Source organism: Pimephales promelas, chromosome 4 (genome assembly GCF_988280905.1).
Source record: "Pimephales promelas chromosome 4, fPimPro1.hap1.1, whole genome shotgun sequence".
Classification (NCBI taxonomy): domain Eukaryota; kingdom Metazoa; phylum Chordata; class Actinopteri; order Cypriniformes; family Leuciscidae; genus Pimephales; species Pimephales promelas.
The window spans coordinates 24,110,498-24,125,991 of NC_142772.1; the positions used below are offsets into that span (position 1 = coordinate 24,110,498).

Here is a 15,494-nt window from a genome sequence, read left to right on the forward strand (position 1 = left end):
GCCGCTGCGACTCACACTTTCTCTCTCTCTCTCTCTCTCTCTCTCTCTCTCTCTCTGTCCTCTCTATAAAGCTAGCATCTTTTTAAAGATCCCTCTTTCCTGATGCTCACGCCGAGCTGCACTCAGTGATGGGGATCGCCATGTAATCTGCGTTTCCGGCCTGGGAGAGGATCATGCAGCTCTCGCGCTCGCTGATGGTGCCTGCCTTCACTGCGAGCTATTGCCCTAAGTGACTCTGAGGACTCGCCTGCATACTTTACCGAGACTGCACTTCCACCCGTTACAGTGCTGCGCCGTAAAAAGCGCCGTACTCACTGGGTCCTGAGCCTTCTCCAACCCATGACAGCTTGCCAGTTCGACTGCCAACTTCGCCAGATTCACTCGGGTCGCTCGCCGACGGACAACGGCTTCCATCCGCCGCAGCTTCCACCATTGACGACGACAAGGCAGCTGCATCTATGGAGGAGGCCAGCTGCTCTATCCTGGCTTTGAACAGTGAGGAGTGGGCGAGCTCTGTGGACCTCCCCTCCTCTGCCAGGGAAACAGGCCAGCATTGAGTTGGAACTGATGCGTCTGGTCTCACAGGCCATGGGGAGCTTGACCTCGAGTGGGATGTCCCCGTGCAGCCCTCACACAATCGGCTGGACGGATGTTTCCTGCAAAAGGACCGTGTCCCACCGCCTTCTAGGCCCACGCCTTTTCCTCCTGAGCTTCATGAAGAAGTCTCAAAGTCCTGGATTGCCCCCTTTTCAGACAGAGTGTGCATCTCAGCAGCATTCTCTGTGGTGGACAGTGCGAAAGACAGAGGATACCAATATCTTCCTCCAGTGAAAGAAGTCTGCTGGACGGCGAGCTAAAACGGTGTTACCTTCAAAAGCTTGCCATAATACTTCAACCATACTGCAGATAGCCATACTGCAGATACTCCAGGCCGACCTACTCCAAAAATTGGATGAGGAAGGACTGGAAGGTATCAGAGTGCTGGATCTAAGGAGCTCTACGGACCTGGCTCTTCGCACTGTGAAATCCGCTGCACAGGCAAGTGGGTGAACCATGGCCTCCCTCACTGTCACTGAGAGACACCTTAGGCTGACACTATCTGAGATGCCGGACTCTGAGCGCTCTGTGTTCCTCGACGTGCCCATCTCCCCAGCTGGCCTCTTTGGATCATCTATCAAAGATTTCGAGGATAGATTCATCGAGGTTCAGAAGACGTCACAGGCTATGAAGCACTTCCTCCTGAAGTGCTCTAGCTCCACAGCAGGTTGCTCAAAATAGCAGTATGTTCGAAGCTCCCAGCCACAGCCGCCGCCGTCGTCAAGGCTGGTACTAGAAACCACGCTCTCGCTCACAGTCTTTACGTTACTGCTACATCTCATATCGCCATTATGTTGTGGTCAGAGCCCAGATCTCATTCTACCCCCAGTATCAGAGTGGGTGCTGAACATTATAAAAGAGGCTATTTGCTGCTGTTTGCTCGACGTCCCGGCCGCTACACGGCGCGAGTCGAAACTACGGTAAAAACCGAAGTAGCCCATCTACTTCAAGCCGAAATAGCAAAACTATTGAGCAAATGGGCAATAGAGCTTTATCTCAAGCTCAGAGTGAAGGGGCCTTTACAGCAGATATTTTCTGGTATCGAAAGAAAGACGGGTCTCAGACCCAATTTAGATTTAAGACAGCTGAACAAAGTGATTGTGAAACGCCAGTTCAGAATGCACACAACCAGGAAAATCATCGCACAGATTTGCCAAGGTAACTGATGTATGTCAATATATCTGAAGGACGCGTATTTCCAAATACAAATAGCGTCACGTCACAGGCGATTCTTGAGATTCGCCTTCAAGGGCCAGGTACATCAATACACAGTCCTACCGTTCGGTTTTACAATGTGCATGGACGCAGCTCCCGCATTCCTCAAACTTCAAGGGATGCGAATTTTGAACTACTTAGACGATTGGCTGATTCTAGCTCGATCAAAGTCAGAGCTCGTAGAACACAGGACCATATTACTCGAACATCTCGAGAATCTAGGTCTCCGAGTCAATTGGGCAAAACGTTTGCTGTCTCCCAGTCAGAAAATATCTTTTCTGGGCACAGAACTGAACTCACTGTCTATGACACCGTGACAGTCGCCAGAGCGCAGACTGAACATTCAGCACATCACGAAATCCTTCCGCTGCGGCACTGTAATCCCGTTCAGAAGGTTTCAGAAAATGCTGGGTCTCATGGCCTCAGCATCATCAGTACTCCAGTTTTGTCTGCTTCGCATGCACCCGCTGCTGTTATGACTAAAAGCGCGAGTACCACCTCGGGCATGGGCCTCTGGTCTGTTTCGGCTCAAGGTCGATCTTAAATGTGTCACAGCTCTAAAATCTTGGTGAACACTCGACTGGTACCAGTCAGGTGTAAGCCTGGGGACTTCCTCTGGTATGAGAGTGGTGTTCACGATGCCTCCACCTTGGGATGGTGAGCGCTGTTCGAGGGCAGACCGTTCGTTGGCCAGTGGTCAGAACGAGAGAAGCTCCTACTCATAAACTGTCTAGAAATGATGGCAGTCGACAACGTGCTGAGCCGTTTTTGTCCCCGAATAAAAGGTCACCACGTTTTGGTCTGCTCGGACAATTTGTCAGTGGTTGCCTACATAAATTGCCAGGTTGGCGTCAGGTCCTGAAACCTTTACAGGCTGATGGAACGCCTCCTGGTCTGGGCTCAGCACAATCTGCACTCATTGAGAGCAGCACATGTGCATGGTCATCTGAATTTTGGACCAAACAGACTGTCCAGAAACAATGTTCCAGCAGGAGATTGTTCCCTGTATTCCTGGTCCTGTATTGACTCCGCTCTAATCCTGACATCTGAGGAGGGTCAAGTGTTGAAATACATTTTCAGATAACAAAAGAGAGATTTCACAAAATTTGAATTGTATTTATAGAGAGCAACACAAACGTCATGGTAAAATTCTTGTGAAGTACAGTATGTGACAGGCATATAAGGTAATCGGAGAGTGTTAAAGGGATAGTTCACCCGAAAATGAACATTCTGTCAGTAATTTCTCACCTTCATGTTGTTCCAACCACGTAAGACATGTGTCCATCTTCGGAACACAAATTAAGATATTTTTGATTAATTCTGAGAGCTGTCTCAGTCCTCCATAGGCTTCTATGTTAATGAAACTTGCCAGCCCAGAAAAGTTAGTAAAAACATTGTTAAATTAGTCCAAGTGACCACAGTGGCTCAACTATAAGTTTATCAAGCGACAATAATACTTTTTGAAAAAAAAAAAAAGATGAACCGAAGATGAACGAAAGTCTTACAGGGTTGGAACAACATGAGGGTGAGTAATTACTGACAGAATTTTCGTTTGTGGGTGAACTAACCCTTTAAGTGGCTCAATCTAATCACTTTCTGATGAGAAAGGGAGAACATACATAAGGGTCCATGTGAAGCTTTTGTCTGACTTGTGGGTCATCGACGATTCTGTCCTTTTGTTGTTGCCAACAGTTACATAATCACAAACTGAATAACAATAAATGTTTATCTGACATAATGTATGCTAGAAAATGTTGCTAATAGGGTGGAAAAGTTCAATCTAAAGAGGAAAATGAAAACTCAGGCAGTTAGCTGTCCCAAATAGCTATTCAAAGAATCATTAGGATGTACGTTCTCCATGATGTAGGAAAGTCGTTGTGAAGAAAGTGGTAGTTGTGCTCTGGTGTGCTCAGGGTATCAGTTACTGTCAGGAAGTCAGTAGGAGATGGCAGGGGAGGCAGTCAAGTGAAAGAACAATAGCTGTTCTGAATAAAACTCCTTTGTGCCTCAAACAAAAGACAAGAGCCACACATCACAGGCATGTGACGCCTCAAATGTGTTTAATCACTGTTGTGCTCATCACTGCTGGACTGATGTGAAACACACAGCAGTGATAACCAGCATTTGACTTCTTTCTTATACAGGTTAAATGTTTCATCTATAAAAGACTGAGAAAACATCATGTTACACATCATTTTGTCATAGTCTGAAAGCTGCAAATTCAATATTTATTAGTTGTAAACCAAAGTGTTGTGAGTCATACGTTTTTATAGTAGTTATTAACTTGATAATGGGGAAGAGGAACAAACCATAGTGTTAGCACAAATCCCACGTTTTTTGTTTTGAGAACTGTAGATAACCTATAATGAACTATATTGAACTATTTTGAATTATTGCTAGTTTAAGTGTTACCCCATTTGTGCATCCCTTTCGGAAGTTGACTTGAAACCCTCTTTGTGTCTTGATATGTGGCAAGTTGTGTGTTTCCGCCAAACATGTGTTGCTAGGAGAAAATACAAAGACAGCCTCTTAAAGGCCGTGTTGCAGGTTAACCACCACTGTCGATTAATGGGTACAAAAATCACTCAAGATATGTATATTATTTTTAAAATGTCTCAAAAATGGCCTTAAAGACCAGTTTTTAATGTTTTTGGTATTAACAGGTTTTTTTTTACGCAATTCGGTGATTACGTCACGTTAGGGAAAAGTGGAGGAAAGTTAACCTCAGTCTAGTATTAGAACAATGGCGACTGACTGGGATGAGGAAGAGGTGTCAAGAGCAAACATGTTTGATGGCCCGCAGCCGTATAATTTCGAACCTGCCAGACGTGAGAGGGCAAATAAGGAATTGCCAATGAACCTCTGCTATTATAAAAGGTCCCGTTCTTCACGATTCCAATTTTTGAACTTTAGTTAGCGTGTAATGTTGCTGTTGGAGCATAAATAATACCTGTAAATTTATAAAGCTCAAAGTTCAATGCCTAGCGAGATATTTTATTTAACAGAAGTCCCCTTTCAAAGCCTACAGCGAACGCCCAGTTTGGACTACATCTCTCTGCTTCCTTTTTTAATGACGTAACTAGGAATACACAAAAATAGGGGGCGTGGACTTGTTGTGCTCAAAAAACATAAAGAACGGGACCTTTAACGGAAATCAGTGAGGTCAAATGGCTAGGCACATTGTAGAAATTATGAGCCTATAAAGTAGTCCTGACATATTATAGAATGGACGATTTTCTTTAGTGCAATTTAGTACATTTCAGTATGGGATGTGCTGTTTTATTGGTCAGAGTGACGCTGGTGAGATTAGTTCGTGACGCGCTGACCATTGGGTGGCGCAAGCAATCACTTCCTCCCTGTGCTGTCGAGTCTGTCGCAACTCGCATGGCTCGGTCCATTGAGCCACGCAGATTACTTGTCAGTGCAGCGCGAACTCTGTAACACCGCGCCATTTCATCCCACTTTCGGTGTGTTTGGCTTCCCATACTTATTCTTGTTTATTTGTCAGACCCTGCAGTTGCTGTGTGACGCACGTTCGGTGACCGTAATGAGCTGGACGCGCTCCGAGAAAAGGGCGTTAACATCGAGTCCCTATTCTCCTATTCCCTATTTGACCATTAGGAATTTCAAATAACGAGCACCTAAATGTAGCCCATACAGATGTATTTCACAAGCAGCCGCGCCGCAGCCATCACCAAGCGCGAACCATTGACAGTGAGTGAAACAAAGCGAACTCACATGCCATAGTGTGACATGCGTATACCAATGGTGTAAAGATAATCATCATAGATGACGCCATGGGTTTTTATTTAAAATAAAGAACGTAGCCTACGCAATTTATATTCACAATACTTACTATAATATAATTTATATTATTTTGTTGGATTTTGTATTAGTTGTTTAAAGAGTAAAATGCATGTTTACAACCGACAAGTCGTCGGACTAAAAGGAAAAATAAATAAATAATTGGGTCGGCACTAAATTGACAGGTTTGGTTGGGTTATGACAAACTATAATATTTTTAAGAATGGCCTCACCATTGTATATCTCACCATCTCTATATCTATCTCTATATTTAGTCTATCTATATCAGAGTTCACTAACTGCGCTGACTTAGGCTCCGTAAATTTACATAGGACTTTTGATGTAAATATTGTGTATTCTGAATGATTCTCTTTTAAAATGTCCACAAGCTGCCAAGCCTCTGGTTTAATTCATGTCTGCAAGTATACAGGACTTGCAATGCTCCAAAGGCCATTAATTCTACTACGGACAGATGTGGGAAGCTTGTAACTGCCTCAACACCACAATTCACAGACCCATGAGCATTTAGAATTATTGTTATTCTGGTCTGTGCATGGCACAAGAATGTCATTGAACACTTGCTCTCAGTTGAAGTGAGAGGAATGTGGATTGGGATACTGCTGTTCGCATGTGGGATGTTGCACAGTTTTGCTAGTGAGATTGGGACTCTCCAGTATGAAGTGGCCGGTCAGCTAAGTCCCTTTTTGGACCCTGGGCATACTTCCCCCTCGCTTTTCCCATAAGCCCCTGGTGCATGGACAAAGTCCCCTTTGTGTGGGTCGTAGCTCTTGGCGAGAGAGCCCACAGCTTTGAAACTTTGTTTGAACGATGCGATTTTCATTTCTATCTGTCCTTTGCGCTCTCTCCCATACTGAACTCACCCATGCCTCGTTCTCTCCCTCCCTCACTTTTTCCCTCTGTCCCGGCCCTGCTTAACAACAGCATGAAGCGAGTGTCCGCTGAGGCTTAGTGCTTGGTATCCATAGCAGTGTTGTCTGTATGCATCTCAGGGTCACTTTGTGTGTGGACTTTTAAAAAAAACAGAGTTGGGACAATGAAGTGGCCCAAATGAGTTGAACAGTACTGCCTAGTCATTTCCTGTGAAATGAAATGAAATGAACATATCTTGAAAATAATCAATAAATGTATACTTTACACTTTGAGATTTTTTTTCTTTAATTAATTAACATAATGTATTACAATGTCTCGATACATTCAGTTTTACCATCAGTTTTAGGTTCTGTAAGATTTTTTTTTTTTTGATTGATTGATTGATTTTGAAAGAAGTCTCTATGCTCACCAAAGCTGCATTTATTTAATCAAAAATACAGAAACATTATTACAACTTAAAATAACTGTTTATATTTAATTATATTGTACAATCTAATTTATTCCTGTGATGGCAGAGCAGAATTTACAGCATAATTTCCAGTCTTTAGTGTTTTACGATCCTTCAGAAATTATTATAATATACTGAATTGGTGCACACGAAACATGTCTTGTTATTATCAATGTTTAAAACAGTTGTGCTGCTTATTTTTATGTATTTTATTGAATTTTAATATTTTTATGGACTTATTATGGTCTATTATGGTCTTTCCTTACACTTTTGTTTATCTTATTGCATCCTTGCTGAATAAAAGTATTAATTTCTTTAAAAAATACTGAACTCATGGTAGACTAACAAGGCAAAATCTCTGTATATTAGGTGGCACATTTTTATAGTTTCAGTTACAGTGTTTTGATTTGTAAACTCATGATAGTGTTTAATATGAACAAAGGTGTCACAAAGAGATTATGGTATTATATAAATTTTGGAATTACCGATGTTTTGTGGCTAGAGTTGTTTTAAAGTTTCTTCTCATTCTGTTATCACTTTTACACGTGCTGATAACATCTCAGAAGCAATAAAATCATCTATCAGAAGCAATAAAAGTTGAGGGAAATACTGGCTTTGGAAAGCTAGTGTTATATCCAGCACTTCTATCCACTCAGATACTGTATTTTAATAACCTTTTCAAAGAAACACAAGCACTTTATGGATAGTAATTCAGTCTGGAGGTTTCGTCACAAATCAGACTGATTCAGATTACCAGTGTTGTGCCTAAATGCGTTCATTGAACTCGTTCATATTTTGGGCAAACGTGAACTGAACGTACTATATTACTGCCTGATGAACGTTACTATGAACGCGTTCATTCTAGCGTCTGTGAAGGCACACTCTCTCAGTTTAACATCCTATATTTCTATAGAGTCTTCCAGGCGAAAACCTGGTTAAAACCCACGTCAACAGGCCTTAATATGTAGCGAAAAAAAAAAAAAACACCCAATCTGGCAACACCAGTCACCAGTGTCACACCACGGTCACCGCATGCGTCATCAAGACAAAAAGCAGCATGTAGTTGACAAAGCATCGAGGAGGCTTTGTATCGTATCAGTTTTAATACAAGGTTTTAATAATAATAATAATTGTATATGGGCTGTGGCAATAATTAAAAAATATGTTACTATGAACTAGGAACTGTGAACTTAGCTCAAAATTGTGATGTATGAACTATGAACTGAACTAGTTCAGTTTAAAATTTGTGAACTGAACTTTGAACTAGTTCATGTAGAAAGTGAACTTTCCCAAGACTGCAGATTACTCATTTACTCAAACAGCATTGTATCCATGATGTTTATTTTGATGTTATCAACATTGATTGAAGAGGTCAACTCGAGCCAATAACATGAGCAATGTACATTGAATCTCTTTTTATTACAGTAAACGAAATGCCTATGACAGGTTGTTCACACTGAGCTAGTGCTACATACGTCACTTATACCAATTTTTCCTGAGCATATATTGAATAATAGGGAAAGGAATTGAAGAATAGTCACCATGACCGTTCACCTTACACATATCTCTGAAAAATTAAAAAATGTCCAGTTCTGTTTAGTTTGATAATGCAAACTATTTAAAAAACAGTGTTTATTCCATAGACCATATAAAACATTGGACTCATGTCACCTGCAGGTTTCTGAAGAGCATTTTTGAAGCCCAAAGTAGGCGGAGCTGTTCGTCGCAATCTTAGCAGCGCGTCACTCCTGGATAATTGAAAATGGGCAAAGTGGCGGGATTAGCTGAGGTGACTTGACGCTTAACAGACAGCAGACAAACGGCTAGTAGTGACAGCAGCGGCAATCCACCTGTCACACCCTTTATTATGCTGAACTTTAAGGCTTAATATAATTTAAACGGATGAGTTATATCCGCTTGGTTTATTTTCTTATTTTTAGTGTTTGTTAGGATGCACTTCATGGGGTAACATCTGTGCATTTTGTATAAATAAATCTATAAATAAATATTTTAAAATAAATAAATATTTTTCTTAAAAATATATAAGTAGTGTGTATTATCAAGGATGAATCAACATTTATATAAAAAAAAATTATATATGCTAAGTATACTCAAATACATTTACATATTTATACACCTAAAAAAATAACCTGCAATTGTACTGTTGTATACTAAACTGATATACTTTAAACATGCTAAATTTGAACAACTACTTTAGTACTTAAATGGTCAGGTCACCCAAAAAAATAAATTTAGTGAAATCAAGTATACTTTAGGTACGCTTTAAATTGCTTGCATTTAAAGATCTTATACAGAGATCATTCTATCCTTACTAAGAGTGATATTTAAACACATTTTACTCTTAATATTAAGAAATGTGCATTGTGCAATACAGAAGTACTCCAAATCAATTTTAATTATAATATTTATATCAGTAAGTCTGTCAGTAAATATGTCAATGCATTTGTAGTATACTTTGTATAAAACAAACATATTTTAAACACATTTTGGTAAATATTGGTACATTTTGGTAAATATTCTTTTTCACTAGGGACTGTTTACTCTTTTCCACAAGAACTAATAAATATTCAAATTAGAAAACAAGAGAGAAGGAAAGTGAGGCCCTCTTGTGAAGAATGAACAGTTTGTGAAACATTTCCTAATTGTTAATGAGGGGATCAGGGCAAGGTGCCAAAGTCGGAGGGCCAATGGCGAGGGGGTACAGCCGGAGCAGCCGATGGGCGGGCTGTTGCTCTGGGGTGACAAGTGGGACCCCCTTTTAACTACATAGGTGTCACTGTGTTAGAGTGGGGTGTACAGGATAGCAGACAACACGGAGGATATCTAATGATGGTCTGAGTGCTGCTTGTCTGCGTGGGGTCTCGTGTCTTTGACCTCCCTCCTTCTCTCAGCCATCCTCACCAGCTTTGATCGTGTTCTGTTTTTAAAGAGGGTTTTAGGATGGATGCATCAGATAATAACCTAGAGAACATGTCTGAGAACAATAATGTGGAGAAGAGTGAGGCTGGAGAGAAGGTGAAGATGGAATCTGAGTCCAATAAGGATATGGACCCAGATTCAGACCTGTCTGCGGTCAAGATTCCTCCGCCACCTGAGCCAACTCCCTCTGGAGAAAAACTGGATATCTGGCCTAATGGCATAAGTGATGGCAAGCTGGAAATATGTCGGACTGTACCTGTGCCTCTGACCCGAAGTATTTTTCCTGTTGCAGTTTCACCTGCTGCAGAGCGCATCCGATTCATGCTGGGAGAGGACGATGACAGTCCAGCATCTCCTCAGCTCTTCACAGAGCTGGACGAGCTACTGTCTGTTGATGGCCAGGAGATGGAGTGGAAGGAAACTGCCAGGTAAGAGCCTTGTGTCTTTGCTGGGACTCAAAAAGGGACCAGAGCTATTATAGCCAGTATTTTTAGCAGGAACTAGGTGTTGAAAGGTTCCCTGAATATTTCTTTCTTTCTAATAGTATTATTTTATCTCATATTTTGCCTAAATTTCTTAAAAATTAAATTTTAAATTTGCAAACAATACTATTTTTTTTGGAGGAATTATAAGTTAATTTATAAGTTTGGGGTAATTTAAGAGTAAAAAAAAAAGATATTTTTAATATTTTACAATATTATCTTTTGTGGTATTTTTGGTCAAATAAATGCAGCCTTGGTGAATATAAGAATCTTCTTTCAAAAACATTATTGTTTAGATCCTAAACTATTAAATGGTAGTGCATTTTTAGAGAAGATGGGGGAAATAGTACACTTATGTTCTGTTTGCTTTATAGACCGCTTCAATTACTCTTGCAGACTTGTTATACAGGCTCCATACAATTCATCAAAAGAACATTCAAGTGTACTGGCTCTCTGCCAATGACTGCTTGGTGCCAGTATCTGAGGACATTTTAAATGCTTGACAGTGTCTAAAGGGATGTTTGCCACCAGATTATTTTTTAGGGAATGGTGTGAATCCATTTAGAAATATTACATTTATGCCCTCAGCTGACACTCGATCATTTAATGATTTAACTGTTGCTTTAAATCCCTGTGTTCATGAGTTCATTTGAGCAGAAAACTTGGTCTCTGATGAAGGACGAGTCTTGCATGCAGCTCAATTATGGAGCTGTGCTGCTCTTGAATGAATTTGATCATTCAATGAGAGGGGCAGTTTCATGTTAAATTGAGTAGCACTCCAGGTGGTCCCTAATCAGTGGCCATTATCACATGCCACAGCGGCCATTTAACAGATCACTACGAATGAGTACAGGAATTATTACTGCTGATCTTTTCATTTTATTTGAGAGATTGTTTTAGAGATGAGATTACAGTCTGTTTGTGTATTTTAGGATTAGGGACTGCATATTTAATCCTTTCAAGAAGGGTCATCAATTCGAATAAACAAATTTTTACAGGAGGAAAGATTAGACCTCAACATGAGGGCTATTAAAGACTCTAGATTGATGTCTGGGACTTTTGTCTTTAATACAGTAAATTTAAGAATATTGTCATGGGGTGAAGAATCACACGACAAGGGGAGCTCATGCAAAGTGCCCAAGAGTGGATTCATTTACGTACAACGTGAAGAAAAAAACTAAGAAAAACACGGTGAAGTGAGTTGCTTCTTCCTTGTAGTGCACTGAGCTGTGCTGCTTTTTGGAGGCTGAGCTGTGCTTGGAGGCTAAGCGGTCAACTGCTGTTTTCTGGAGAAAGATAGAGAACAGGCATTAACGTTCTGTCTCGTGCAGAGATCACTGTCCATTTGACAAAGTTCATGCAGATGTTCCTCGTCTGTTTCCAGGGTGACGCTGATCGCCCCGCAAGCAGCGATAATACCCCGCCAACCCCAAGAACGCTCGTACCTGGGTCTTTGTCTTGGGTTTTGGGGCTGAGTGGATCACCTCTACCTTTTTCTCTTGCGGACAGATGAGACCCCTACCGACCTGGAAACCCAGGTACTTTAGCGGTGAGCCCAGCCTTAGCGGTGTTAGCGGTGAGCCCAGCCTTCCGGAGCTATGACAGCACCCTCCACAGACGGTCCAGGTGGTCTTCCCAGGTCTCGGAGTAAACCACAATGTCATCAATGTAGGCGGTGGCGTAGGGCTAGTGGGATTGTAGTAAGATGTCCATCATTCTCTGGAACGTGGCCAGTGGACGTTCTAGGACGGTCTCCGTCCTTGTGCTTGGCACGACCAATAACACTTTCTCTTCTCCCCTTTGCTGAGCAACACAATAGAGCAGGCCATTCTGGAAAATGAAGTGTGGGAAAGGATGGGGGCCAGGCTGCTTTGCCCTCGATGACACAGACTTGGGTCCAACAGTGTTTCAGCCTGTCATCCCTATGTTGTTCCTTGGTGAATGAGCCCCCTCACGTTACCTGTTGGAACACATCATAAAAAAAGGTTACGATTTTGGGAGGGGAACTCACCTTCTCTTCCACTGTCACCCTCGGTCTTTGGTTGCTCCTTCTACGGCTGGTAGGCAGCATCAAGGCGGCCAACAGGTGGTCAAACCCGGGCCAGTCTCTCCCATGCAGAATGGTAACCAGCAGATACTTCATCACTCCTACCTCCACCGGCCAGGTTCCGTGGCCTGCTGAGATGTTCACAGTGTGAGCTGGTACTTGTCGGGTATCCCCATGGACATCGGGTTATAAGGAGGAAGGCGGAAGACTCCGATCGGGGGGAAGAATATTCAAGTGGATCAGGCTTACTGCACTGCGAGAATCAAGGATGGCCCAAACCGGCTTCCCGTTGATCCTGACATCGGCTTCCAGGACTCCAACTGGTATGTTGTTATGAACAATTCAGCCAGCAAACCAAGTTCGGTCCGGAGGCGTAGGGGCCACCATTGGAATGGGCTCTTCCCGCAGTGAGGGAACTGCTGGCCTGTCTACTTTTCCCTGAGTGCTCTTTAGTGTGCGTTGCTCGAGGGTCAGCCTTCAAGGAAAGAGCGGCATTCCCTCCCCAGCCTCTCGCTTTAGGGCAGCATCTGCCAGTTCGATGGCTTCGACAATTTTAGGTTGGTGTTCGGGTTTCTCATCCCGACTGCCTGTTGGTGTGAACGGGGAAGAGCACGAAGCAGTCAGTCGATGACAACGCATTATGCCACTTGGCTGGCAGTTGCAACCCCCTCCAGCTGCCAGTGCTGCATGAACCTCTTGAGTTCTGCTGCCTGGGGACAGGCCGGTCGATGGGGCTTATACTCCCAATCAAAGAAGAATTGAGCAGCGCATACTGGAGACAATCCCAGGCGGGCCAGAATTTCCTGCTTTAATTCCCGGGGAGAGAAAATTATGTGCGCTGTGCTACACCAGTTAGGAGAGATTGACCTGTGCCCAATCCTCCATATGACGTCATTGACCTGTGCCAACCATCAGTGGTGGCTGTGACTTCAAACATCTGTAGGTACGCTTCTATGTCATCGTGGGGGGTCATCTTCGGTAACAACTTGGCGGCTTGAGTTTGGGGGTCCGGCTGTGGGACGCATTGAGCGGCATGCATTGCTGCGAATTCCCTCTCGCTCTCCTCCTGGCGAGATGCTTAACTATTCACTGCTGGCGGATGCTAACCTCAGTGAGCCAGTTGAGAAGTTCCTTCATGTTGGGGCTGGATTACGTGCCTTTGGCAGAACCGGGAGAGGGAGGAAAAACAAACAAAAAACTATGAGATGTGCAGGAGCTCGCTTGTCTGTGATATTTTTGTTTTGTTTTATTTTTTCTTCACTTTCTTGCCCGCATTCTCCACCAAATATCACGGGGTGAAGAATCACACAACAAGGGGAGCTCATGCAAAGTGCCCAAGAGTGCATTTATTCAGAGAGTCTCGTACAGAGATCTCTCTCCATTTGACAAAGTTCATGTGGCTTATGTAGCTGTTTGCTTGATGGAGCATGGCTGGGGCTGATCAACCTGTGATGAGGGCATACAGGTGTTCCTTGTCTGTTTTCACTATTTTTATTTGATTTTATTTTTTTATTAATTGATTTGAATGTTTTTCTTTTAAAGGTCCCATGACATCCCATGAAATTTTCACTTTCAATCGGTGTAAACTGAGATTTGGTTATCTATGCCTTTGAAAAAACGAAAGCTCAGACAGGGGGATCTTGAATCTCCTCCATATGACGTCATACGGAGGAAAGGTAACCTCCCCTTTAGATGCTTTGCCTGCCCATGAGAAAATGAGCTAGAAATTATGAACGCATGAGCGGAATTTTATTTTTTCCTCGAGAGATATCAAGGCTTGCAAACAAGCGAAGCATGGCAGTTATTAGTTCCTTCTTCCGATCCTTTGAAGGAACAATGGGTTTGTTTAATTTTTTTCTGGAAATGCACCGACACAACTTCCCAAAGTTTTGAATGGTCCAAAAATTTCACCGACGACTGTTTCCTCAACTTGGGCCAATACAAAGCTGGCTTCGATGAATGTCTGAAAATAAATCAATCGAGCTACCAAGCAACAATTTCTGATGTGTAGCCTAATAGTATTGTTCAAGTTCAGACAGGTAATCTTTCTCTCAAAATCTTTTAATAATGTTTATGCATAAGTCAAGCCAGTGACTAAAAAAATAAACTTCACATAGTTTCTTTTAGTAGGATGAAAATAATCTTATTTAAAATGTCAACAAATTTCAAGAGAGTTTCACATGTAATACGTAACTATTTCATATGCAAGCATGTCAGCCAATCACAGCAGTGGTCAGTTACTCCTTTCAAACAGAGCGTTCAAATCAGACGCTAAAATCAGGCTAGGAAAAATGCCTTTTATTTCTAAATTATGACTATTTTTGATCTAAAAAAACATACTAACCTTATAAGGGCAACCCAGGAAACATTATAAAATAATATAATAACCCGTGTCATGGGACATTTAATACTATTATTCAGCAAGGATGCATTAAATTGAACGTTGTTGTTTTAAAATTTCTATTCATCAAAGAATCCCGAAAAATGTCTCTGTATCTCAGTATCCACAAAAATATTAAAATGACAACCGTTTTCAACTGATAATAATAAAAAGAAATGTTACTTATTTAGCACCAAATACATTTTCAATCAATGATCAGTTTACTTCCGCATTGCACTTTCATACAGAACTGTTCACATGAGACTTGATTTGAGCTCCATTACCTTCAAGTCTCTGTTGTTGTTTCTTCTACTAAGGTGGATCAAATTTGAAGAGAAGGTGGAGAAAGGTGGGGAGCGATGGAGTAAACCACATGTAGCCACTCTGTCCCTACATAGTCTCTTTGAACTTAGAACGTGTATAGAGAAGGGCACCATCATGCTGGACCTAGAGGCCTCCACACTGCCAGGGGTCGTTGGTAAGCTTTTCCTTTGCAGACATTTTGTGCTTTGACTGTCCTGCTTAGTCAGAGGATAATTAACATTGAATGTTGTGGATGCTCTGATTAAAAATGTAAAGTCTCTATGGCACTCAAATACCCTTTTCCCAGCAAAATGGAATCAATGTGAACTCAAATTGAGTGACTCACTGATTTAAGAGCAGAACAATGACATAATTGATTACATTACG

The 15,494-nt window shown here is 42.0% G+C and overlaps 1 protein-coding gene across 9 annotated transcripts in view; it reads left to right on the plus strand.

Moving 5' to 3' along the window:
- Window positions 1-15,494, plus strand: part of slc4a4a (solute carrier family 4 member 4a) — a 75,896-nt gene that overhangs the window by 18,833 nt on the left and 41,569 nt on the right. For 8 of the 9 annotated variants that reach the window (XM_089130138.1, XM_039649898.2, XM_039649902.2 and 5 more), the window contains 2 exons: window positions 10,188-10,323; window positions 15,122-15,282. In XM_089130138.1, the coding sequence (XP_088986264.1) occupies window positions 10,188-10,323; window positions 15,122-15,282 (297 nt within the window). Of the gene's footprint in view, window positions 1-9,741; window positions 10,324-15,121; window positions 15,283-15,494 lie in introns of those variants that run through there. The other variant, XM_039649900.2, reaches the window with a different exon arrangement.